General features: G+C 34.6%; 1 protein-coding gene across 1 annotated transcript in view; it reads right to left on the bottom strand.

Moving 5' to 3' along the window:
- CNBD1 (cyclic nucleotide binding domain containing 1) overlaps positions 1–26,824 on the bottom strand; it is a 594,524-nt gene that overhangs the window by 215,259 nt on the left and 352,441 nt on the right. The window contains exon 6 of the mRNA XM_050801223.1: positions 10,533–10,726. Within this exon, the coding sequence (XP_050657180.1) occupies positions 10,533–10,726 (194 nt within the window). The remainder of the gene's footprint in view (positions 1–10,532; positions 10,727–26,824) is intronic.

Below are 26,824 nucleotides of genomic sequence, written 5' to 3' on the forward strand. Positions count from 1 at the left end.
GAAAAAGTCACCCCTGGCAGCATACTTCAGTGAGGCAGAATGGATCGCAAAACTTGCTTACTTGTGTGGCACATTCAACCTGGTCAAGGAACTCAATCTGTCACTTCAGGGAAGACTGACAACTGTGTTCAAGCCATCAGATAAAGTAGTTGCATTCAAAGCCAAACTGGAATTATGGGGCAATGAGGGAAGACTGGAATTTCTGACATGTTTCAAACATTAGTAGAGATTTTGAAAGAGACTCAGCCAGGGCCTTCTTACTCCGAGCTGGTCCATGATCACCTCTCTCAACTTTCAAAAGAGTTTCAACATTACTTCCAAACTAGAAAAGAGCACTGAACTGGGAAGGAATGGATCTGCAACTCATTTGAGAATAAGTCAGATGAATGGACTTTGTCCATGCTAGAAGAGAATCAACTGCTTGAGATCACAAATGATGGTGGCCTTAAAAGTATGTTTGAGACAATTTCAAATCTCCATATGTTCTGGATTAAAGTCAAGCTGGAGATTATCCTGAGATTGCCACAAAAGCAGTGAAAAGCCTGCTCCTGTTTCCAATATCTTATCTTTGTGAAGCAGGGTTTTCTTTGTAGTGACAGTAACCAAAACAAGATTATGGAGTAGACTGGACATAGGCAACATAATTCCGGTGTCACTGTCTCCAATTACCCCCAGATGGGACCATCTACTTCCAGGAAAACAGGCTCAGGGCTCCCACAGATTCTACATTATAAGAAGTTGTATAATTATTTATTTATATATTACAATATAATAATAATAGAAATAAGGTTCACAATAAGTGTAATGCTCTTGAATCATCCCAAAACCATCCCCCACCCCCAGTCCGTAAAAAATTGTCTTCTATAAAACTGATCCCTGGTACCAAAAAGATCGGGGAATGCTGCTCTCCCATGCCTGGAGGAGTGCTAACAATTAAGGTGCAAATCTGAGGAAGAAATTCTAAAAATGACAGGATGGAAAGATAGGGGAGCCTCTGTGTCCAGGTGACTTTGTTGTGGTTCTAAATTAACTAATCCCTAAAGTCATCTATCTCGAAGACTTTCTATGAGATAAAAAATATTCTTATTGTTTAAGTCATTAGTAATAATTTAGATAACATAAACCAAACCTCTCTTAACTGATACAGAGATTAAGACCAAATTCTCAAACAACTTTCATGAAATGATTTTCAGCCTCAAAAAGAAATAAAATCTATATTTAAAAGTTACAGACTATACTCAAAGCTTATGTTGTTGTCAACAATTCTGATAGTTACTGGCATCATCCATTATGGGTTCTGCAAACCCAAAAGCTTCTCATTCCCAGTCTAATTAATGACAGAAAGAGATAATGGAAATTATGACATGGAAAATGAATATAAATAAGCTTTTTTCAGAAGTAATGGAAAAATTACAGAACAGGTTTGCCAGAATAAAAATTATAGACCAAGCTTGCCTCATCTTTTCATCATTTTGTGTTTGCCAGAAAAATTTAAAAATTAGAGGAGCAAAGAATCCCAAGGCAATTACAAAAAAACAACAAAACAGAAAACTGAAAACACTGGGCTTAAGGCAGTAGTTCTGGAAAATTGTATGAAGATAAAATAGGCACTAAAGCAAAATAAACCAATGGATATGAGATATTAGTTCAAGAACCTGTGGTACCTTTAAATGAAATGGGCATATAGTAAGTACTCAATTATTATTAGTTTTCTTATCATAAATACTGCCAATAATGGGAAAGCAAACATTAACAAAGAAAAAAACAATTAATATATCCATAATAATAAAAGAACGATAAAGTGAGAATATCAACAATATATTTAAAAAATCATATTTGTAACACATGTATATTAAAAACTTATATCACTACTATACTCAAAAGGCTTATAAATTAATAGATAAAAAGACAAAGAAGACAAAAGTAAAATGAGTACACAATATCTGGCATTTCACAGAAGGCATGCAAACATCCATAAACCAGAAACTATACTTATTTTCCTACCTTCAAATTTAATACTTATTTTTAATTTACATAAAGTTGAAATTATTTAATCTTTGAATACAATACTTAATATAATGAGATAAACAACAGCAAGCTTGATTATATTTTGATGTCTTCATAAATGTAGTCAAATAACAAACAGTTGTATTAAAAAAATGGGGGAAGATTAAAGAAATGAAAACTTTAATTTTATTTAAGTGTATGTATTTGAAATGAAATATCTGAGTTAATGTTTATATGTGAAGTCTTCTTATTTTATGATGTTATTAAAAAAGCATTGGTAAACAGACTTAATATGTACCAATAAACATAACCCTTTTATTGCTTTTATAATAGAAGAGTTGTAAAAATCTTATACAAAGTATAATTTTTACTTTTTCTCTTATTTATTTTTAAACAGTAGTAAATTTACTATGAGCTAATGTTTATTTTTAGTTACACCACACATTTTAACTCTTGATGAAAACAAAAGGCAACTATATGTTGGGATGATTAAGAAATATATTCATGTTATAAATATATTACAAGCTATCTGTATTAAATATTTTAATGATCAGAGAGATAATTAGATGTTAAGTTCCAATGCCATTATTATAGTAAAAATATTTCCTGATTGACATTTTAGTTTTGAACATCTGAATATTCTAACATTTACATTTCATTTTAAGAATAAAATAATCATATATATTTTAAACATCAATTTAGATAAAATAAATGTAATATAACTGAACTTTAATCAATATAGATTAAATCCTCTATCAGTTGCAATTTAGTTGAATCAAAGCTCATTTCACAGATCATCTTTGACATTTTGAAGGCTCTGTCTAATTAAATTTAACTGGATTTAATTTAATTTATTCTTATTGAACACCTTAAAAGCTCCTAGCGTACTATACTACGCATTAGAGAAAAATAAGATCCCTGACTTAAAGGAAGTCATCTTAACACTGGGAGCTGGGATATGAGTCAGGGGACACCTAGAAGCAGCAAAGAACCATTTAAATGGCTATGAGTAAGTGGAGGAGGGGCAGATGAAGAGAATTGGGTTAAAGGGTATAAAAACAGTTACAAGGAATAAATTCAACGTCTGATAAGCAAGGAGGGTGATATTGTTAAACAAAAATGTATTACACTCAGGAGCTAGGCACCCTAAATACCCTGACTTGATCACTATCAATTATATACTTACAACAAAATTGCACATGGGACTGTGAAAGGAAAGTCTTGGGGCCCCAGAATTGCTAAGCTAAAGGAAAAAGTCAAGCAGGCAACTTGTCAGGGCCAAACCTGCCTTCCATTCTATTCAAAGTCATCCTTCTGCTCACTGAGATAGATGCATATCTGATTGCCTCCTTTGGAAAGGTTTATCAGAAACAGGATGCAACCATTTGTCCCTCACCTACCCCTGACCTGGAAGCCCCCTCCCTACTTCAGGTTGTCCCCACCTTTCTGGATGGAACCAATGTACTTCTTACATATATTGATTGATGTCTCATCTCTCCCTAAAATGTATAAAACCAATCTATGCCCTGAACACCTTGGGCAGATGTCATCAGGACCTTCTGAGGCTGTGTCATGGGCATGCGTGTTTAACCTTGGCAAAATAAACTTTCTAAATTAACTGAGACCTGCCTCAGATTTTTGGGTTTCATATTCCCCATAAATTTGTACAAATTTTTTTTAAATTAAAAAACAAAACGTAAACTTTATACTCTGATCACATGTAGATCAATACTAAATAGCAAATCACATTCTGTATCTTTTTTCACTGCATATATATGTTACAAGTTTTGATTCATGGTATTTTTGTTTTGATATGTGATATTTATGTTTTTGTTTAATTGAAATAGTTTTTTTATTGTGACTCCTGTTTTGCGTCATGAATAATTTATACGTGTTTCTTAAATTGGAAACTTTAGTTTCTTTTTCTAGTTGCCTTTCATTTTGGTTTTTAATGGAGTTGTGTTGCATATGAAAAATACGCTCTATAAAACACCATTTTTAAAAATGCCCATGAATAAATGAGGTAAAAGATGTAGGGAACCAAGGTAAGACCACACTGGGAATGAATCTGTGAAGAATGTTGGATAATGAAGAGGCAAGTAAAAGAATATGGAGCACTGACCACAGGGAATGGTGTACACAGAAGGTCAGGCAGCACCCATTATCAGAAATCTGGAGGCAGCAGAATTAAATATCTTAAATTCCTTGTCCTTATCCAACATGACTTTGCCTTTACTCTTCCAAGATATCCCAATAGTCTGCTTGACACAGAACTTAAAATTAATTGGAATATGGTCTTGTTTGAAAATAATTGGTTGAGTTTTATCCGGGATGTGAAGATGAAATTGCTATTCAACTGCTTTATGAAATGAGATATTCTTTATTTAGTTGGATCCACCATTTATCAATGCCTTCTGAATTTACTCTAGATACCTGATAAAACCTCAGATGTACTGGGCAGTATGCATAAAATACTCATGGCTCCATTATCCTCAGCTTGAATAATACAGGTTGTGCTGATAACACAAGTTAGAAATATTTTGTATTTGGGAAATGGAAAAGTTAGGATTTGATGGTTTAATGATTAATTTGCTCAAAATATCTTTATTGTAAATTAAGGAAATATACATACTGGCAGAAGGTTGATTTCACCACATTTCCTCCCTCCACCCTGTCCTTTTTCAGATTTTTTGTTATTGACTCACTAGCTAGTAATTGATACAAGAAAATAAGGAATACTTTTGAGTTGGGATTTATTCCCATTAAGATTAATATAAATATCAACAATTAAGTTTATGCCATGAGCAATTAAATTATTGTCTATGAAAAAAGTTAAACTCTGAGATATTTGAAGAGATTTATTCTGAGCCAAATGTAAGTGACTGTGGCACAAGGCAAAGTCTCAAGAGGTCTTAAGAACATGTGCCCAAGGTGGTTGAACTCCAGCTTGGTTTTATACATTTTAAGGAGACATAAAACCTCAATCAATACATGTAAGATGTGCATTGGTTCTATCTGAAAAGGCAGGACAACTCCAAGAGGGGCCTTTTAGGTCACAGGTGGATTCAAAGACATTCTGAGTGGCAATCGGTTGAAAGAGTTAAGCTATTATTTAAAGACCTTGAATCAATAGAAGAGGGTTAATTAATATAAAGGGTTAATATAAAGCATCTGCATTAATACAAAGGGTTGTAGCTACCAAGGTTCTTATTATGCAGATGAAGCCTCCAGGTAGCAGGCTTCAGACATAATAGATTATAAATGTTTCTTATCAGACTTAAAAAGGGGCCAGATTCTTAGCTAATTTTCTCTTGTATCAGGAAAAAGACCTGGAAAGGGAAGGCAATTTTCTACAGAATGTAGATTTTCCCCACAGGAGTCAGCTTTGCAGGGCCATTTCACAATATGTCAGAGAAATATATTTTGGGGTAAAATACTTCAATATCTTCCAGGGCCTGCCATCTGTCATGTTGGTATTTTACCGCTACAAAGAGTGTTTTGTCAGTCTTAAGGTCTCTGTTTTAACATTAATGCTGGTCAGTTGTGCCTGAATACCAAAAGCAAGAGGGTATAATGAGGAATGTCTGACCCCCCTGGCAATTATGTCCTCAACTACTTTTTCAGGTTAACTTTGTAATGTTCTTGGCTGCGAGGAGGGTCTATTCAGTTGGCTGGGGCCTTAGAATTTTATTTTTGACTTACATTCTCTACATATGCTTATTATCTCTGGTTCCCCAACTTACACAGTTGCAAAGAGAGGTAGAACCATTGCCTTTTCCTATCTTACCAAGAAAATAAATGGTGTTATTATAGCTTCCAAAATGATCACAAATAAGTATCACTTTGTTTTTTTAAATGCACTGGTATTGATACGCTATTACTTAAACTATTTTTTTACATAGGCAAAAACTAAGAATTGAATCACTGTGTATTTCATGCCCTTGTAATCTCATTCCTAGACCAAAGTACCGAGCCTGTAATTATTTTTCCAGGCTTAGTATGAGACACCCTGCTAGACACTTTCATTGTTATCCATTCAAAAATCTTCCATGGGCCGGGGGCGGTGGCTCACGCCTGTAATCCCAGCACTTTCGGAGGCCGCGGAGGGCGGATCACGAGGTTAGGAGATGAAGACCATCCTGGTTAACATGGTGAAACCCCGTCTCTACTAAAAATAAAAAAAAAAAAAAAAAAAAAAAAAAAAAAAAAAATAGCCCAGCGTAGTGGCGGGCACCTGTAGTCCCGCTACTCGGGAGACTGAGGCAGGAGAATGGCGTGAACCCAGGAGGCGGAGCTTGCAGTGAGCTGAGATCGTGCCACTGCACTCCAGCCTGGGCAACAGAGCGAGAGTGTGTCTCAAAAAAATAAATAAGTAAATAAAAATAAAAAATAAACTTCCATGTACAGATGTTTGTGCTGAATGCTATTGTAAGTATAAGATTCAAAGTCCATAATTTCAAGTAGTGTCTCAAATGAGCACAAACTCCTTCAACTGTAAATTCCAGATCCTCTTGAGAAATGAGATCAGGAAGTTGACAGCAAAGATCGAAAGATACCTGCTTCATGACAATTTTTAGAGTACTGAAGTTTTCTTTCTCCTCTATTCCCAGTGACCTCTGGGCTCAGATTGAGGACACAGAAATGTAGTGGAGTAAACTTGAAACTTTCCCTAGCCCATCAACTGAGGGGACACACAAAAAGTATCTAGCTAAACTGTATGAAAAGGGAAGAACCCTGGAGAACCTCCTGGAGGGAAGAATTGACCCTAAAAAGAGATTCAAAGGGGTCACTGCCTGAAGCCAGGGATCAAGGGTACGGTATTAAAAAGCCCTCTGGGAGGCAACACCTGCTCCAGGAGACTGCAGGAGGAGCAACACCCTGAGAAAACCAGCCTACATTTGGACATCCAATCACAGAAGGTCCTGTTACCATTTTGCCTTTAATTCCCAGCCTCCTTCCCTTCCTCACTGGAAAGAACCAGAAAGCCAAGCTAGTGAGTAAAGAGCATGAGAAGTAAGAAGCGGGGATGGACCAATTTAACTTATGCTTTCTGCTGCTGGATTCTATGGCACAATAAGGCACAAGCTGAGTATCAAACATGAAAGTTTGAAAATTTGATATAAAAACAGGATTGGAATTTGTAAGACCAAAAAGAGTGAGGTTATTCATTAATACCTAGGATCTGACTGAGGTGCTAGGATCCAGGTATCATGGAAGAGTAATACTACACCACTTGTTTGAAAACTTTGGTGTAAAAAAAAAAAACCAAATTACTATTTTATAATTTTACCCTTACTGGGCCCTGCTTGTTGAATATATTAAATATTTTTATCAGTTTTTTCCACATAGTTCCAAATGTATTTCAAAGAAAATTACTACTAACAAACTAGAAAGTTATTTTAATAATTATTGAGAATCTTCAACTTAATAATTTGCTTTTATAATTTTGCTGAATTTAATCACAGCAAAAATAGATTTTAGTAAAATATGTTTTATTGCAGATAGCAACATATGTTAAATATAGAAGTATATAAATATAAAATATAGAAGTGCCTGTGTGTGTGTATGTGTGTGTGTGTTTTGGCACAGACCATACTATATCTATGCTGAGATGTCTCTAAGAAATTTGAATGTATTTATTATTATAATTTTAAAAGTTGTAAGACTAATTAGAAAAAATAAAATTAATGAAAGATTTTGTGTAATTTTTTATCTCTTTCCTTACATAATTAACTCTAATGAAAAAGTTTTCAGCTTCAATGTGTAAATCTACGTTGAGAAAAGCAAAAAAATTGTTTCACTGTACATTTATACCACACTCATTTTTCATCCATTGTGTAGTAAAGAGGAAGAACAGCAGATGCTTGGAGCTTTAACAATTTTTATTCAGAACTATATATTATCTCATGAGAAATAAATTTGATCCTTGGATTATATGTTTTTCACCTTATGTTTGTTATACTTAAATGATCCCCATTTGTATATCAAACTGTTGGAGGGTGAAATTGAAACATGAAAATGTTATAACTTTTTTCTTCTTCTTAGTTGTTTGGTTCTCTGTTACAATGCAATAAAAAAGCAAATAATGTTTTTTTTAAAAAAAGCCAAAAATAGGGAGAAAGAAAAATATAGCCCTTTACGTGTGCAAAACTACAAAACTCTTCTAGACACAAATCTTTGGAAATAGTAATACTTTTATTTGAAAAAGGACCGCTAAGTAAATACACAAAAAGGGAAATTTTTAAAATAGGGAAAGAGCAGCATGTTTCATAACACCAGCTAAACTCATAATTTCTACAGGGGACAGGGTTAGCAAGGATACTTTAAGTTTTTAGCAATGTGAAATAAATTTATCAATAATCATACACTTGTCCTTCTGCAAACTTAACAACAAAAACCACAGAGCTGATGCAAGTTAAAATTGTCTGCCTTGATTTCTATCTTTTCATTTGTTTCAAAATATTTTACTAAAGTAGAAAAAATATTGTAGAGCTTAACTGCCTGCCAGCCAGGTAGCAATACAAATCTATCACTGGAGTACTGCTAGTCTCTGACACGCTGTATCAGTACCACCGATAAAATTTTAATGATGTTAAGCAGGCATTAGGTACTAATAGAAGGGAATGCACTGGAAGGTACAATATCTCAGATGTTTGAGATTATTGTAGAATGAGTATTTATAAGGACCATGGCATAGGATGATTGCTGCCTGGAGCTCTCAGTGCACTAAAGGAATACAATAAAAGGAAGAGGAAAATTAATCACCCATTTAAGATGAATTATCTAATCCAAGGGTTCTTTGACTGCATATAAAGAAAATCTCATTTTCAACAGTTAGAGGGCAGAAAAATCTGAGAATCTGACTTGGAATATAAATAGACAGGTAGGTAGATAGATAATTGGTAGGTAGGTAGGTAGACAGATACATAGATGATAGAGAGCTAGATAGATATGCACACAGATAGAAATATATTCATATCTATGCTCTCTGGAGCTCCGCTATAGCAGTCTCAACCTTGGCAAGCTTTTTTTTTTTTTAATTATTTTATTCTAAGGCTGGGGCCCAGATGGAGAAGTGGAGCTCTAAAATTTGAGATAGTGACATTAAAGCCTTGATACATAAAATGTGATCATGGTCACCTGTTACAGAGAATAAATAGGCAGAATTTCTAAAAAGTAGAGTTTTGGTTCAGGTCTGGTTCCCAGTGGCTTCACTGGGTCCATAAGCCTATCCCATGGGCAATATCCGTGGTCCCTAAAAGCATAATTTAAATGGATACGTGGTAGTGGGTAGAGTTTCCACATTGGTTTCTTGGCCTGTGCAGTAAGAGCTATCACAGTAAAGATTAAGTGGAAGCCTCTGAAACTTCTCTCTACCCTTTTCCTCACTCTGGTCAAGATAGGAAATTGAAAACAATATCACATCTCAGGTGGAATGCCAGAAATTAGTACTGCTCCTAAAGACCTAAAGCAGAATACAGATCTGGTGATTCCCATCATATCCCCATTTAATATATGAGTTTGAACATTCAAAAAAAAAGGGTCTTTGAAGTCTGAATTCAACTACTAGAAATTAAATCAGGAAACAGCCCTAATTATAGCTGTTGTGCTAAACGTGGCATATTTGCTAGAGCAGATTAAAATAGCATTAGATCCGTTATATGTGGCCACTGACATGGCAAATGCATTTTTTTTCCATCCCTAACAAGAAGAAACATCATTCATTCATGTGAAATGAATAATACACTTTTATAGGCTTGTTTATTTTTATCCTTGTCTTTCTTTCTGGGTATGATCCATGCTTATTTCTCTTGAATGTGATATTAGTTCTGGATTTTTCTGATTGTACCCCATAATGCCAAATAATTTGGTTTTAATTGGTTATTTGACTCTTTTCTACTGTGGACATCTTGATCACCCTAAATTGAGAACTGACTATCAGCCACAATTCTAGTCAATTCAGACCTCTATCCTATGTGGAGTATCCAGAGATTTACAAAGATATGGAACTTTTCAATTTTGACCAGCTAATAGTCTTGAAATATTATATAGAGGCAAAATATTTTCCTCAATTAAGAATTTCTGAATGTAATGAAATTAACTACTTGACTATCGTAGCATTGCTCTTGTGACAAACATAATAAACACACATTTCTTGACTTGAATTAAAGGTCCTTCATAATCAAATAGTCTTCCTGTCTCTCTCTCCTCAAATCACCTATTCTCTCTCCCTTATCTGAAACTACTATTATCCTTCTTTCAGGGATCCAGCCACATCAACCTTGTCTGTTATCAAATATACCATATAAACCTTGCCAGTTGTCACGATGCTGTTGAAGGCATCCTTTATCAAAAATGTTTAGTCAAATGTCAATATTAATAATATCATTTATATTTTAAAGGCTATATTATCTTAAATATTTCAGGACTCTAAAGATACTGGATCTTAATGTCTGGAAGAGATAAAGTTTTACAAAAGCATGTTATCTTGTTACTTGTAGAAAAAGCAAATACTCATCTCTCACCATTGAGTCATGTGAATGTAGGTACATCTTAGCAAGTGTGGAGTTTTTGAATTTTTCACTCAAAATGAAGCTGTGGAAACTCTGAGGTATGAACGAGACTGGTGAATCACTTCCTTCAATCAGATTTTTATACACATTTGTTTGAGGTCGAGCTAGGCCTTTCAGTATTACATAAAATCCATCATTTGCAATCACTGAAAAAAACAAAGCCAAAAAATGTATACCATTGCTCAGGCTCCTTGATATAGATATGACTAATACATATATTGCACTTACGGTACTTTCAACACATTTCTTTCAGTGTATTCTATAACAATGAATTTAATGTAATAGCCATTTTCAAATAGTTTATTCAAATAACAAGAATAACAAAAGCATGTTTGTACATTGGATTATTCTTTTCAGACAATTACATATAGTTGCTATCCTCTCATAGAACTGATGGGTTCTAGGGGAATAAAACATGATTACATATAATTATTAATAGAGGTGAGACACTGTGAGAAAAATGGGTCCAGAAAAGCCTGATAGGTTCTAGGGGAAGAAAACATAACATATAAATATTAATAGATTTGAGACATTGTGAGAAAAATGGGACCAGAAAAGCCATTGAATGCTTTTTAATGTTTATAACCCTCCAATACACAAAATGCCATTTTTCCTATTTTATATAAATAACAATATATATCTACCCTTAATTTTAATTTATCTTTGCTCTGGACATGATGACAATCACTTATAGAACTTAATAATGGAGAGAGTCTGGAGAAGGTGGCTGATTATTACTAGAAAGAAGAGTTTTCCCAAATATATCCTACTCCATAACATAAATCTCTAAAGTCTGTCATCTAACCCCAATTCCTAAAGTTAAACTGTATGCCTGTAGGTCTGAAAGATATACTCATTTGTGAATATTTCTAATGTACCTTAAATTAATTCCAGTTCTTCTGAAGCCTGGAAGGGGGTAAGAATAGGATGGTGTCTTTCTCCATTTCTTATTTACATTACTTCCTAAGATTGAAGCAAATTACTCAAGTGCTGTCAGGAGATATTTTCGTACACTTTGCTTATTAACTTGCTAGAAATAGAAACTTTACAAATTTCATTTTCAGGGACAATCGTTTTTTTAAAATGTCCCAAAAGTCATCAAATGCTTGCCATGTCTGCTTTTTTTCTAACCTGAGTGCTAATTAGTGTGACTTTCTTAGTCACAATTCATACACAGGGACCATGGGGGAGTGATTCACATGCTTCTTTAAAGCAAAGATTGTTCTTGCTTGGATGTCTGAGGTTAAACTAGACCTCCTTCCAGGCAACACAATACAAGCATATCTCATTTTACTGTGCTTTGCTTTTCAGTGCTTCACAGATACGGCATTTTTTTACACATCAAAGATTTGTGCAACCTTGCATCTAGCAAGTTTATCAGCACCATTTTTCCAATAGCATGTGATCACTTTGTGTTTCTGTGTCACATTTTGGTAATTCTCACAATATTTCAAACTTTTTCATTATTACTGTATCTGTTGTGGTGGTCTGTGATCAGTGATCATTGACGTTACCATTGATGTAATTGTTTTGGGCATGGCAAACTATGCACATATAAGACAATGAACTTAATTAGTAAATGTTGTGCATGTTTGGACTGCCCTACTCAATGACTGTTTCTCCATCTCTCTCCCTCTCCTCAGGCCTTTCTACTCCATGAAACACAACAATGTTAAAATTAGACCAATTAATAGCTCTAAAATGGCCTCTAAGTGTTCAAGTGAAAGGAAGAGTCATGTGTCTCTCACTTTGAATCAACAGCTAGAAATGATTAACCTCAGTAAGGGAGGCTTGTTGGAAGATGAGATATGCTGAATACTAGGCCTTTTACACTATATAGTAAGCCACGCTGTGAATGCAAAGGAATAGTTCTTGTAGAAGTTTAAAAGTGCTATGACAGTGAACACACGAATGATAAGGAAGCAAAACAGCCTCACTGCAATACTGAGAAAGTTTAAGGGGTCTGGATAGATGAAACCAGCCACGGCATTCTCTTAAACCAAACCTAATCCAGAGCAAGGCCCTATTTTCATTCAATTTCAGGTAAGCTAAGAGAGGGTGAGGAAGCTCCAGACGAAAAGCTGAGAGCTGGCAGAGTTTGGTTCATGAGGTTTAAAGACAGAAGCCATATGTATAACATAGAAGTGCAAGGTGAAACAGCAAGTGCTGATGTAGAAGTTGCATCAAGTTATCCAGAAGATGAGCTGAGGTCACTGATAAAGATGGCTACACTAAACAGATTTTCAATGTAGATGAAACAGCCTTCTATTGTAAGAAGATGCTATCTAGTACTTTATAGTTAAAAGAGAGAAGAAGTCAAATCCTGGCTTCAGAGTTTCAAAGGAGAGGTTGATGATGACATACAGCTGGTGATGGTGACACATAGGTCAGCTGACTGTGACATGCAGCTGGTGACATTAAGCTGAAGCCACTACTCATTTACCATTCCAAAAATTCTAGGGCCCTGAACAATTATGCTAAATCTACTCTGCCTGTGTTCTATAAATGGAACAACCAAGCCTAGATGACAGCATATCTTTTTATAGCATTCTATAATGAATATTTGAAGCCCACTGTCGAGATCAACTACTCAGAAAAAGACTCCTTTCAAAATACTACTGCTCATTGACAGTGCATCTGGTTACCCAAGAACTCTGATGGAATTGTGTAAGTAGTTGAATATTGTTTACCTGCCTGCTAACACAACATTCATTCTGCAACCTATCAATCAAGAGGTAATTTCAACTTCTAAGTTTTATTATTTAAGAAATACATTTCATAAGTCTATAGCTACCATGGACATAATTATTCTGATGGATCTGTGCAAAGCAAACTGAAAACCTTCTGGAAAAGATTCATTATTCTAGATGCCATTAAGAATATTTGTGATTCATGAGAAGGGGTCAAAATATCAACACTAACAGGAGTTTGGAAAAGTTGATTCCAACCCTCAAGGATGACTTTGATAGGTTCAAGGCTTTGGTGGAGGAGGAAACTGCAGATGTGGTGGAAACAGCAAGATGACTAGAATTAAAAGTGGAGCTTACTTACGGATGTGACTGAATTGCTGCACTCTCATGATAAAACTTAAACAAAACAAGGAGTTGCTTCTTATGAGTGAACAAAGAAAGCAGTTTCTTTAGATGAAATCTACTTCTGATGAGTAGGTTGTGAACAGTGAATGTTAAAAAAGATTTAGAATGTAACATAAACTTAGTTGATAAAGCAGTTGGGCAGGGTTTGAGAGAATTGACTCAAATTTTGAAATGTTTTATGGGTAAAATGCTATCAAACAGCATTACATGCTACAGATAAATCTTTTGTAAAAGGAAGAGTCAATTGATGCAGAAAACTTCATTGCCATATTCTTAGGACATTACCACAGTCAAACTGGGCATGGTGCTGCATGCCTGAAGTCCCAGCTACTTGGGAGACTGAGGTGGGTGAATCACTTGAGCCCAGGAGTTCAAGTTCAACCTTGGCAAAAACAACAAGACTCCATTGAGAGAGAGAGAGAGAGAGAGAGAGAGAAATTGCTGCAGCCACCCCAATCTTCAGCAACCTCCAGCCTGAACAGCCAGTAGCCATCAACATTGAGGCAAGACCCTCCACCAGAAAAAGATTAGGACTCACTGAAGGTTCACATGGTCATTACTATTTTTTTAAGCAATGAAGTATTATAAATTAAGGTATATATATTTTTAAACATAATGCAATCACATGCTTAATAGACTACATGATAATGCAAACATAACTTTTATATGCACTGGGAAACCAAAATATGTGTGTGACTCATGTTATCATGATATTCATTGTGTTGCAGTGCTTTGGAACTAAACCTGAAATTTCTCTGAGGAATGCCTGTATAAATGGATCAAGTGCTAGTCTAGGAGGCAGGAGGAGGACTGATTTTTAGTCCCAGTGTTGCATTCATTGTGTAATATATTCCTAGAATCAATGTCCAGATCAAAGATTGTCATGCTAAGTTATCTACATGTATTTTAAATGTGTTATTTTGTCAATTATTCACTGAATGTAATAATTTTATGTTGTTGTAGTTACTACTATAGGGTTTAAATGAATTTTGAAACTAATATACATAACCAAATTTTACCAATGCAAAGATTATCTTAAAAGTTTTGGCCAATTTAAATTAGTGAAATGTTAAAGATGTAGATGAAAAGACTGTATCTAATAATAGTAATTAAATTAGTTAACAATAATGTTAAAAACCTCATATTACATAATATCACTTCAGAAAAAACTGTGTTTAATATGAAAAGCATAAATATTCAAATATCTCACATGAATCTCTTTTGTAGTTTCTTCATCATAATTCAGATTATTTATTTCATCATCCAACACATTTCTCTGAAACCATTATCTCTACTCCAGTTGGTTTGGGATACAGTATATTTGCATTTCAATGTAAAGAAGTCCCTGAAATTGTATCGCAAGCTACAAGTACTGTAATGACTTGCACAACAAGTACATACATAACTGTTTTTAGCTAAATTGATTTTTTAATTTTGTAAAATGCTGAATTTATTGCTAAAAATGCTTTTACAAAATTAAACTTACTGAAAAGGCACAAGAAAAAATAAGAATCACCCATACTTATACAAATCAGAATTTTTGAATAAGTGCATTTATTTGGAAACAGAAGAGGGAGACTGCAATAACCAAAGGTTTGAAAACTGAAAGAATCAGATATTGGCATGGATGTGAGACATCTAGAATTCTCACACATTGTTGGTGGGAGTATAAATTATACAATTACTCTGCAAAAATATCTGGCAGTTTTTTTTTTTTTTTTAAATGAAACATACTTCTAAACTATGTCCCAGTAATTCAGCTCTTAGGTATTTGCTCAGGGGGAATAAAAGTAGATGTCCAAAAAGGACTGGTACAAGGATGTTACTAGCAGCTTTATCATAATAGTTGAATGCTATAAAAAGCTCAGGTGTCCATCTGGAAGAAAATATGTAAAGAAGTTCTGGTATGTCCCTGCAATGGAATACTACTCAGCCATGAAAAGGAATGAACTATTGATTCATACAACATTGATAAATCTCAGAAGCATTATGTTAATTGGAATAAAGTTTTCACAAAAGGATACATGCTGTCTGATTTCATTATAAAGTTTTAAATTATTCATGTGAATCTAATTCATAGTGAGAATTAAAAAAAAAAAAAAAAGAGAGCCATTGCCCCTATGGGATAGACAAGAGACTGACTGGGAAGAAGTATAAACAGAACTTTTGAGGTGATGGTAAAGTTTGATAGCTTGCTACGGATCTGGGATACAGTATTTGTCTAAACTCATCAAGTGATATATTTAAGGTATATATATATATATATGCACATCACTGCATATAAATTTTGCCTTAAAAAATAAAGTGTCAGAAACAAATATTGAATCCTAGATACACTCTGAAGTGTTTAGGGGTGAAATGTCCTGATGCTATGATATATCAATTAAATGGAAGCTTATGCAAATATAACAAAGAAAAAAAACTAGAGAAAAAAAATTAAGTGTTCACAAGATGACAGCAAATATTGTTTGACTCTTTCTTGGTTTTGAACACTTTATTATATGCCAGACACTACACTAAACATATTATAACCCTATGAATCAGGCACTATAATTGCTTCAACTTTACAACTGCAGAAACTGAAAGCAGTGAAAAATTAAACATCCTTCCCAGGCTTGATGAGCCAGTAGTGGTTGAGCCAGTATTTGAAGACAACCAGTGGCAGTTCCACATGACGATACTAGTCTTTGTAATTTGACATAGATTCTCTCTTTCTTCCCCTCCCCTCCCCTCTCTGTCTCATTCTTGAAATATATTGCTTAGGGATATTGTTTCAATTATGATAAAATAAGACTACAATGTGTTATTTAGTATGTGTCATTTTCAGTTAAAAAATATATTACAAAGTAATATATGTTCATTTAAACAGTTTAAAAAAAAGTAAATATATGTCTGCCTATGAATGCATGTTTAAGATACAAACATTATAATACAAAAACAAATCTAGAAAGAGATTTGGTAGTATGAGTTACTTGTTCCTAAGAGAACAACTTATGTGGCACCCTCCCATACTCTCTCTTCCTTCAGCTCTCAACCATATGAAGTACTGGCTCCCATTTTGCCTTCTCCCATGATTGTAAGTTTTCTGAGACATTAAAAATAAGTCTCTTTTTAAAGAGACTTGTAAAAAAGACATTGTTAATTATTGAGCAAAATAACAGTGCTTGATTAGAACTGTAAGTATACCTTTCACTAGATGGTCTCCATAAAATAGAGGTTAATGTTTTCAGATGTTAATGACAAATGAGTTGATGGGCTATTCCTAAATAAATGACTCATTAAGAAGCAACATTTTAATCTGGATTTCTTAAATCTAGAAACAGCTATTACTGTTATTCATATATACCAAACATGCCATGAAGAGTAAATATCACATACCAAGCATGAAATGTTTGTCATGCACTGTGCTACGTGTTCTAACACTAATTCTTCCAATAACTCAGAAAATCATATATTGTTAGTGCATATTTCAGATGAAGAAACCAAGGCTCAGAATGATAAAGTAACTCATCAAAAGTTACAAAGTACGTTAATTTCTGGAAGTTTTCAAATGTATTCTAACATCTGAAGGATACACACATACATACAAACATACATACACACATAGGAGTGCTCTGTGTGTGTAATTTGCGCGTGTGTATTTATGTAGTTATGTCTAGATATAAAATGTATATATAAATATATATGTACAAATGTATGTTAGTTTTATAGATCTTATAAACAACCTCAATGAGAATTAAAAGAATTCTTACCATTCGATATGGTTTGGATCTGTGTCCCTGCCCAAATCTCGTGTTGAATTGTAATCCCTAATGTTGGAGATGGGGCCTTGGTGGGAAGTGACTGGATCATGGGGGTGAATTGTTGATGAATGGTTTAGCACCATCCTCTCGATGCGGTTCTAGTGATAGATTTCTCATGAAATCCCGTTGTTTAAAACTCTGTGGCATCTCCCTCCTCTCTCTGTTCCTCCTGCTCTCAGCTATATAAAGTGCTGGCTCCCATTTCACTTCTGCCATGATTGTTAGTTTCCTGAGGCCTCCCCATAAGTTGAGCAGATGCCAGCATCATGGCTTCTATACAGACTGTGGAACCATGAGCCAATTAAACCTCTTTTCTTTATAAATAATTACCCAGTCTCAGGTATTCCTTTATAGCAGTGTGAAAATGGACTCATACATTATTTGTAACAGAGTTCAGAAACTGACCCTCAATTATTTCCTTAAATTAACATAGTTGGTGTATTCATAAATCTATCAAAATTATTTTAGAATTTGAAAATAAAAGTTTTTTTTTAATTTCAGACATATATGCAGAGTGAGATGAAATTTTAGGTGAGTTCTGTATAGATGTACTAGAGGAGAATAAAAAAGGAAAAGGATCCTTATTCAAACAAAAAAATTAACAATATAAATGGAGTTAAAATGAAGAGTTCAGATAAAAGTACAAAATTTAGCAGAAACTGAATTTACAAAAGCTTCTCAAAATAGAATTCAAAGAATATTTGTCATAAATCCTCAAATTTATAGAAAAATTATTTAAATACTATAAAAACTGTCTAAAAAAGATTACTATCTAGTTAAGCTCTCAAAGAACAATTAAAATATTACTAACAGAGCACAAAGTGATGTTAACTGTAGGAACTGTGAGAAAAAAGACATTTGTTAATAATGCAAGATAAATATAAGCATTCGAAATTTTTAACCAGTGAGAAGAAACAAACAGCATGGATTCCTTATTCAAATATTCAAAATACATAAAATTATTTCATGTATTTTTTAAGAAAAATACAAGCATTTAAGAAAAATCAGACAATAAGGAAATAATACTGATTTCCAGCCCATTAAATAATGATTCCCAGACTCTGCAAAAGTAAAGGAATTTATCAAAATCAAGTTGGTTAGGAATAAGTTTCATAAAAGTATTTATATACCTAGCTTCTATTACATGAAAAGTCAAAGAACTATTCTCATAAGGACTTGAGAAATCTCCTAGTGCAGGACCCCATATTTGAAAATAGCTCTTAACTATACTTTTATTAATGAACAAAAGGCATTACAAAAGAATTAAAAATACTAGGGAAACTTTAATCATTTTGATAGTGACTTTTTGAAAAGTTAAAGGCCAATTACAAAGTTTGATTAAAGCAAGCATGATTGTGAATCTTGCTAAAGATTTCCCACTCTCTGGTACAAAGACCTTCAGCTAAAATCAGCCATTCTAGAAGGACTTAAAAGTTTCAAGGAACTGTAATTGGATGAATAAGGTCATACTGTCAGCAGCAAATCCCTCCTTGCCCTATAAAATTGAGTTTAAGTGTTATCTATCTACCAGGGTAGCCTTTTCTGACCTCAGCCCTGCCCTCCTCCAGTCTAATTAACAGGCCTCCTCTGCTATCTTTCTTCACAGAATTTTTGCCATGGCACTCTTTGTTTTCAGTCTCTGTCAATAGACTGTAACCTCTTGAGAGAAGAAACTCTGACTGCTCTCTGTATCTCCAGCTCATATCACACAGCGTGGATAATTTTAAACATTTAGCAAAAACACTCGTCGAATAAATGAAAGTTTAATTAATGATCCCCTATAGTATTTCTCTCCAAAGAATTTTATAAAATATTTGAAGATCAACTCTTTTTTTTTTTTTCCCCTTAGAATTCTGTCTATTGAGGAATAAGATAAAACTCTTTGATAGTCAATTTTCTTCTCAGGACCTTATATGGAAGCCTAGGAAAAATATAGGAAAGTTATATAAATTTTAAGCCAGATGGATTAATTTATGGAATCTCTTTATAAGGTCTAAATGATTGCAGAGATAAGATAACAAAGCAATAAATGGCCTCTTCATAGCTTTTATTATATTAAATAATCTTTGGAAATGGGATTATTTCACATAGGTCCAATTTTTCCTCTTCTAAGGTACCAGGAGTAGTTATTTTAAGACACAAGTCCAATAACCTTGCTTAGAATAATGCAATAACTTGTAGAAGACAATATGCAAATAAAAGTGGGTATTTATTTTGAGAATAAAAAAGCAAATATGTAAATATTATACAGCTAACTGGAAGGGATGTAAAGAAATTTATTTTATTCTATTTCAAGCTCAGAGTTTCTATTGAAACTGCCTTCAAATATTGATACTCTTTGTTCCAAAATAAAAACAAATACTCTTCTGGTACTGTGGAAATTACAAAGTATATAATTATAAGAAGCATCACAAGGCAAACATCCCTAAATGAGTACCTAAAATGATATGAAGGTCTGAAGAAGAAATAAATTGTGCCTGATGGGAAAGATATGGAATGACTTCATGAAAAAGAAGCATTTATGATGGATCTTGAAATGTAGATACAATTTTGATTGACAGACAATAGAAGGGAAAATATTTGTATAATAGGAAATCAAATGAACAAGACACAGAAGCAGGTAACATGGAGTACTTCATGGTCTTCAGTCAAGCTGGGAAGGTTGATAAAGAACAGTGAATTACCCAGTTTGCCAGAAGCAGAGTACAGGAAAAAGTATCTTAAAGAATTCACTTAAAAGCAGGCTAGGACATACTTAGGAGAGCACTTAAAATTGGAATTATCTTTTAAATAACCAATTACAGAGTGTTCAATTAGAATAAAAGGAATACTAATTTTTAAAATGAGGTATGACTGGTTCAAAATGACTGACTAGAGGCATCTCAGAGATACCTTATCCACTTAAGAGAACAAAAATAATGTATCAGAAAACCATACCTCAAATACATTATCCAAGAGAGAACACTGGAGTTCAAGAGAAAAGTGGCAGGAAACACCAAAAATAAGGACAGAGAAAGAAAAGGGGCAGCCTGCTTGGCAGGGACAGTCAGAGCCAGCAGTGACTCTCAAATATAGGGAGAGGGTGATTTTCAACATTTGAATTACCAAAGCCTTAAAATTTATAATGCAGCAATAATGGCATTCTCATGTTAACATGTTAACATTCTCATGTTAACAGTGGGATGATACATTTCCTATCATTTGTAGACAAGTATCAAGAGATATTAAAATATTCCCACATTTTTATTCACTACTTTTAACTTTAGAAATCTGTCACAAATAAATAATCCAAAATGCAAGTAAAAGTTACTGTAAATATATATTCAGGACCACAGTATTCATGATAGGAAAATATGTACTACCTTTTTAAAAAGATTGATCAAGTATAACATATCTGTATGACCAAAAAAAAGTGGTGTTTACAGAAATATTAGCAGTTCAATTAGGTGAATGTTGAGCTTAACTTTAAAAGTTTATTCCCAAAGTTTATAGGAATTTATGATAATTAAACCTTTTTATTGCCTGTTGTTTTTAGGATAATAATATGAATTTTTTAGACTTGTAAAATATATGACCTAGTGAATGGACATCTATTAAGGTACTAGTTAGTCAAAATATTAAAGAAGTATATGAAGGTACCTAAAATATAGTTAACTCTTGTTATTCCTGTAAGTAATTGTATAAGCATGTGACTATATTAACATTGTTTGGTTCAAAACTAATGTAGATATGCCTGATTCCAAACAGTAAGCATGAATAATAAATATTGAACAGTTTTGAAACTGTGTTTCTTATTTAATATGATTATGAATTTCAGTTGTTCATGACTTGTCCATCCAACTGTTCGGCTAAGCTCCAAGTCAGTATTTAGTATTTTATCACTTGCTGACCATCACTGTGTACTTAAGAGTTACTATAGGAGTATTCTGGCTATATATATGCATATATATTCTGGCTATATATACATATATATGGTCTTTAGACATCCTATCATAGGATGTATTCATTGATTTGTGGTTAAGTTGAAAGTATAATTTGTCTTGAAGGGTATTTAAGTATTTCAAGACCACACTGATATCACTAAGACTTTACACATCTCTGTGTAATCATGTCCACATGTAGAGGACCTATGTGCTGATAAGAATCTGTTTTCATTTATGTCCCACAGTTTCTTCAAGTTCAGTCACATTCATCCTCACCTTTTGCAATACTTATTGTAGTTTTCAAGTTATTCTTCCAAGATTTGAAGTACTTACTGAATTTGTGTTTTTATAGTTGAAGTAATAATGAAAATGCTTTTTTATTTATATTTACTTAAGACAGTTATCAAATGACACATGTATGTCTAAGCCTCGTGTATGATTTTGAAGTCAGATTCAAAAATATATACAAATTTATTTATTTTTTATAATTTCTTCAAATATTTTACATTTATATTAAAAATTTCCAGAGAAGGAAAACAGTTTATTATGCGTAATAATACATAAAATCAAAGCCTTTGAATTTTTTCAGTGAAGGATCTCATTTGTTATCTACAAGGATTTATTTTGTGAGCATTCAAAAATACAGACAATATTGTTCAAAAAATTAATGAAATATAATGAAGATAAATATTATAGGAAAAACTGATAAAGACAAGAATAACATTAAATTACAAAATATATTGTGTGAAATTCTATATCTTTGCAAAGAGGTAATACTGGATACGGGGACAATTTCAGCTCCATTTTATCAAAAATCATTTATCAAAACAATGTCATATATATTTTAAATCAAACAGTTTTTAAAGGGAGGAAATATGATCAGTTACAGGATTTAGTAACTACAAAAAGGCTCAATAATATTGAATATATTTCTCCCAAAAGTTTACACTTTAATATAAACATAACTAGGATTTTCACAAAACTAATTAATAGAATACCCTTTACCAAGCATAATAGACTATTTCTAAGAATTTAAAAATCACTTTTACATGGGAAGATCAAAAGAATGGCACCTTGATATATGGCCTTAGAATTCAGCATTATAATTGAATGATAATCATTAGTTTATCTGGAAGAATGCAAGAACTACATCTATTTCAGATTATCATCTAGCAATAAATACATTGTTCTTGAACGAACTTTAGATCAGTACTGTGTATTAAAGGTTACATTGTTGGAAATTACTTCCAATACTAGTTAATGCATAGATTCATGTATCAATTATTTTTTGAGTAACTATTATGTCTGACCACTGCAGATTAAGTTATGTTTCAGATCAAGAGCATGTGTGTGTTAGAGTTAGCCCTGCTAGGAGCGGGGAGGAACAAACAGCTTTGGGATGTTGAAGAAGTCCCCATATGCCTGAAAAAAGCATTATGGTTCTTACACTCATAGGTATTCGGGTGGAAGAGCTAAGAATTTTTTACCTCTGAAAATAAATCGAAGCACTTACAACACCAAAAGAAGGTGTTTTTTCTGGCTCCAAGTTGTATACCATTAAGCTTTTAAAATTTGCTATGAAAAGCCCTTCTACTAAAACAAACAAAAATCTCAGAGAGGTCTTTAAAATTTTTTTTTAAAATATCAATTCTTAAGACACATAAAGTCCAGGTAGTTTCTGCACTTTTTACTGATTTTAAAATATATACCTGGGGCCCGGCGCAGTGGCTCAAGCCTGTAATCCCAGCACTTTGGGAGGCCGAGACGGGTGGATCACGAGGTCAGGAGATCGAGACCATCCTGGCTAACACGGTGAAACCCCGTCTCTAGTAAAAATACAAAAAACTAGCCAGGCGAGGTGGCGGGCGCCTGTAGTCCCAGCTACTCCCGAGGCTGAGGCAGGAGAATGGCGGGAACCCGGGAGGCGGAGCTTGCAGTGAGCTGAGATCCGGCCACTGCACTCCAGCCCGGGCTACAGAGCAAAACTCCGTCTCAAAAAAAATAAAATAAAATAAAATATATACCTGGATAACCAGATGAATTGGCTTTTCAAGATTTCTAGTATAAGCCAGTTAATCTTTATAATAATCTACATAAACAATAATATGAGGTTTCAAATTGTTGGTTACTTCAGTCATTCTTTCTGATAATAAATATGAATCATTGACTATTAAAGTCAAACCTTTTGTTCTCTCCAGTGAAAAGGTTATTTTAACTTACTTCAGACATTAACATTTAACAGTCCCTGTGGCTACTTAGAAAAAAAAAAACTTGTTAAAAAATATCTGCCTTAAAATACACCAACAAATTTTATGCAATCTTATTTCTTCCATGTTTGTTGTCTAGCTTAGATTTTGATTGAAGTACATAATAAATGTACTCAAAATATTTTTCTGAAATCTTCGCTGTGATTGTAATATTAAGTCATACCACAGTTTAATCCTAAATGTATCAATTTTACTAAATCTCCAATTTCATGGGGATAAAACTGTATCACCTTATGGGTGTAAAACTGAGTGATGATTTGATTCATTTTCCCATAAAATACAAGATTTTTAGCCAATACATCTTATTAGTTTATTTTACATCTTCTTTTGACTTTTGGTCTATTTATAATGTGCCATATAAGTCACATTTTTCAATGCTCTATTTTAAGATTTAAAATAAACACATATTTATTATTTTCCTTTGTCATTAAAAAAATAATCTTAACTCTCTTATTGGTTCCACTTTTATAAAAAGAGTATATTTTGCAGATATTTAAAAGATTAAAATATACATTGAACATTAAATTCAGACCAGTGCCATAAAAAGGACATATTACATCAAGAGCCATTCTACTGATAACAGATAACAGGGAGAGAAGTAGCATCACCATGCAAGACTGTTCTCACAGTAGAAAAGATCATAAAAGTAATAGCACTGATTTCCATAAACCAGCATTTCAGCAAAGATATTTTAGATTACCTATCAAAACCTGTATCAATTAACATCACGTATTATTCTAGTGAAGGCTGTTTGATGATGCATGTTAATAAACATGGTTCCTTGACATTGTAGTTTAATTTTATTCATTGGAAAATGTTATTCATGGAAAAGGGTAAAATAAAGCTGAAGGTTGGCCGGGCGCGGTGGCTCAAGCCTGTAATCCCAGCACTTTGGGAGGCCGAGACGGGCGGATCACGAGGTCAGGAGATCGAGACCATCCTGGCGAACACGGTGAAACCCCGTCTCTACTAAAAAAATACAAAAAACTAGCCGGGCGAGGTGGCGGGCGCCTGTAGTCCCAGCTTCACAGGAGGCTGAGGCAGGAGAATGACGAAAACCCGGGAGGCGGAGCTTGCAGTGAGCTGAGATCCGGCCACTGCGCTCCAGCCCCGGTGACAGAACGAGACTCCGTCTCAAAAAAAAAAAAAAAAAAAGCTGAAGGTTGGCTTCAGAAGACCCAGACTCAAAAGGCTTGGTCCTACCCTTCACTATGTAGAACTAGTAAGATTTTGAAACTTGGAGTCCTCAAACATAAGAAAGGGACAGTGAGCTCTGTCCTGCACAGCTGAGAGGACTGTCTATGAAAGGATTAATGGTAATAAAAGGAATGTATACATCATAAAATACTGTTACTCTAATATAAGAGATTATAGAAAATCTATAAGAAATAAATTTATTTCTCATATGACAGAATTCCACACAGTATATTATGCAAAGGTGCTTTCTGAAGGGAGTGGGAAAACACAGGTAAATCATATTTCTGAAGTAGTTTAGTGTACGTGTATGATATATTCAATGGTGGCATACTGATATCTCTGATATGCTAATTTTTCATTTTACTTAACTTTGTTTAAATCAATTCATAAAAGGGTTTGTCTCAGCTAACCCATTGCTAGTGGACTTTTAAAATATCTTTTGTATTTCTCTTTTCATATTAAACAAATTTATTAAAAGAAATTGACTTCAGTCACAGAGATCGTTAGGAGCTGGCTTGCATTAGTGGTGTCCATTGGACTCCAATTGAGTTTTTGAAAGCATTTTTAAAAATAGGTTACATCAGAGATGAGGAGCAAGATGGCCGAATAGGAACAGCTCCAGTCTCCAATCCCAGCGCGAGCGAAACGGAAGACCGGTGATTTCTGCATTTTCAACTGAGGTACTGGGTTCATCTCACTGGGGAGTGCCGGACGATCGGTGCTTGTCAGCTGCTGCAGCCCAACCTGCCAGAGCTGAAGCAGGGCGAGGCATTGCCTCACCTGGGAAGCACAAGGGGGAAGGGAATCCCTTTTCCTAGCCAGGGGAACTGAGACACACAACACCTAGAAAATCGGGTAACTCCCACCCCAATACTGCGCTTTAAGCAAACAGGCACACCAGGAGATCATATCCCACACCTGGCCGGGAGGGTCCCACACCCACGGAGCCTACCTCATTGCTAGCACAGCAGTCTGTGATCTACCGGCAAGGCAGCAGCGAGGCTGGGGGAGGGGCGCCCGCCATTGCTGAGGCTTAAGTAGGTAAACAAAGCTGCTGGGAAGCTCGAACTGGGTGGAGCTCACAGCAGCTCAAGGAAACCTGCCTGTCTCTGTAGACTCCACCTCTGGGGACAGGGCAATAACAAACACAGCCGAAACCTCTGCAGAAGCAAACGACTCTGTCTGACAGCTTTGAAGAGAGCAGTGGATCTCCCAACACGGAGGTTGAGATCTGAGAAGGGACAGACTCCCTGCTCAAGTGGGTCCCTGACACCTGAGTAGCCTAACTGGGAGACATCCCCCACTACGGGCAATCTGACACCCCACACCTCACAGGGTGGAGTACACCCCTGAGAGGAAGCTTCCAAAGCAAGAATCAGACAGGTACACTCGCTGTTCAGAAATATTCTATCTTCTGCAGCTTCTGCTGCTGATACCCAGGCAAACAGGGTCTGGAGTGGACCTCAAGCAATCTCCAACAGACCTACAGCTGAGGGTCCTGACTGTTAAAAACTATCAAACAGGAAGGACACCTACACCAAAACCCCATCAGTACATCACCATCATCAAAGACCAGAGGCAGATAAAACCACAAAGATGGGGAAAAAGCAGGGCAGAAAAGCTGGAAATTCAAAAAATAAGAGCGCATCTCCCCCGGCAAAGGAGCGCAGCTCATCGCCAGCAACGGATCAAAGCTGGACGGAGAATGACTTTGAGGAGATGAGAGAAGAAGGCTTCAGTCCATCAAATTTCTCAGAGCTAAAGGAGGAATTACGTACCCAGCGCAAAGAAACTAAAAATCTTGAAAAAAAAGTGGAAGAATTGATGGCTAGAGTAATTAATGCAGAGAAGGTCATAAACGAAATGAAAGAGATGAAAACCATGACACGAGAAATACGTGACAAATGCACAAGCTTCAGTAACCGACTCGATCAACTGGAAGAAAGAGTATCTGCGATT

Source organism: Macaca thibetana, chromosome 8 (genome assembly GCF_024542745.1).
Source record: "Macaca thibetana thibetana isolate TM-01 chromosome 8, ASM2454274v1, whole genome shotgun sequence".
Classification (NCBI taxonomy): Eukaryota; Metazoa; Chordata; class Mammalia; order Primates; family Cercopithecidae; genus Macaca; species Macaca thibetana.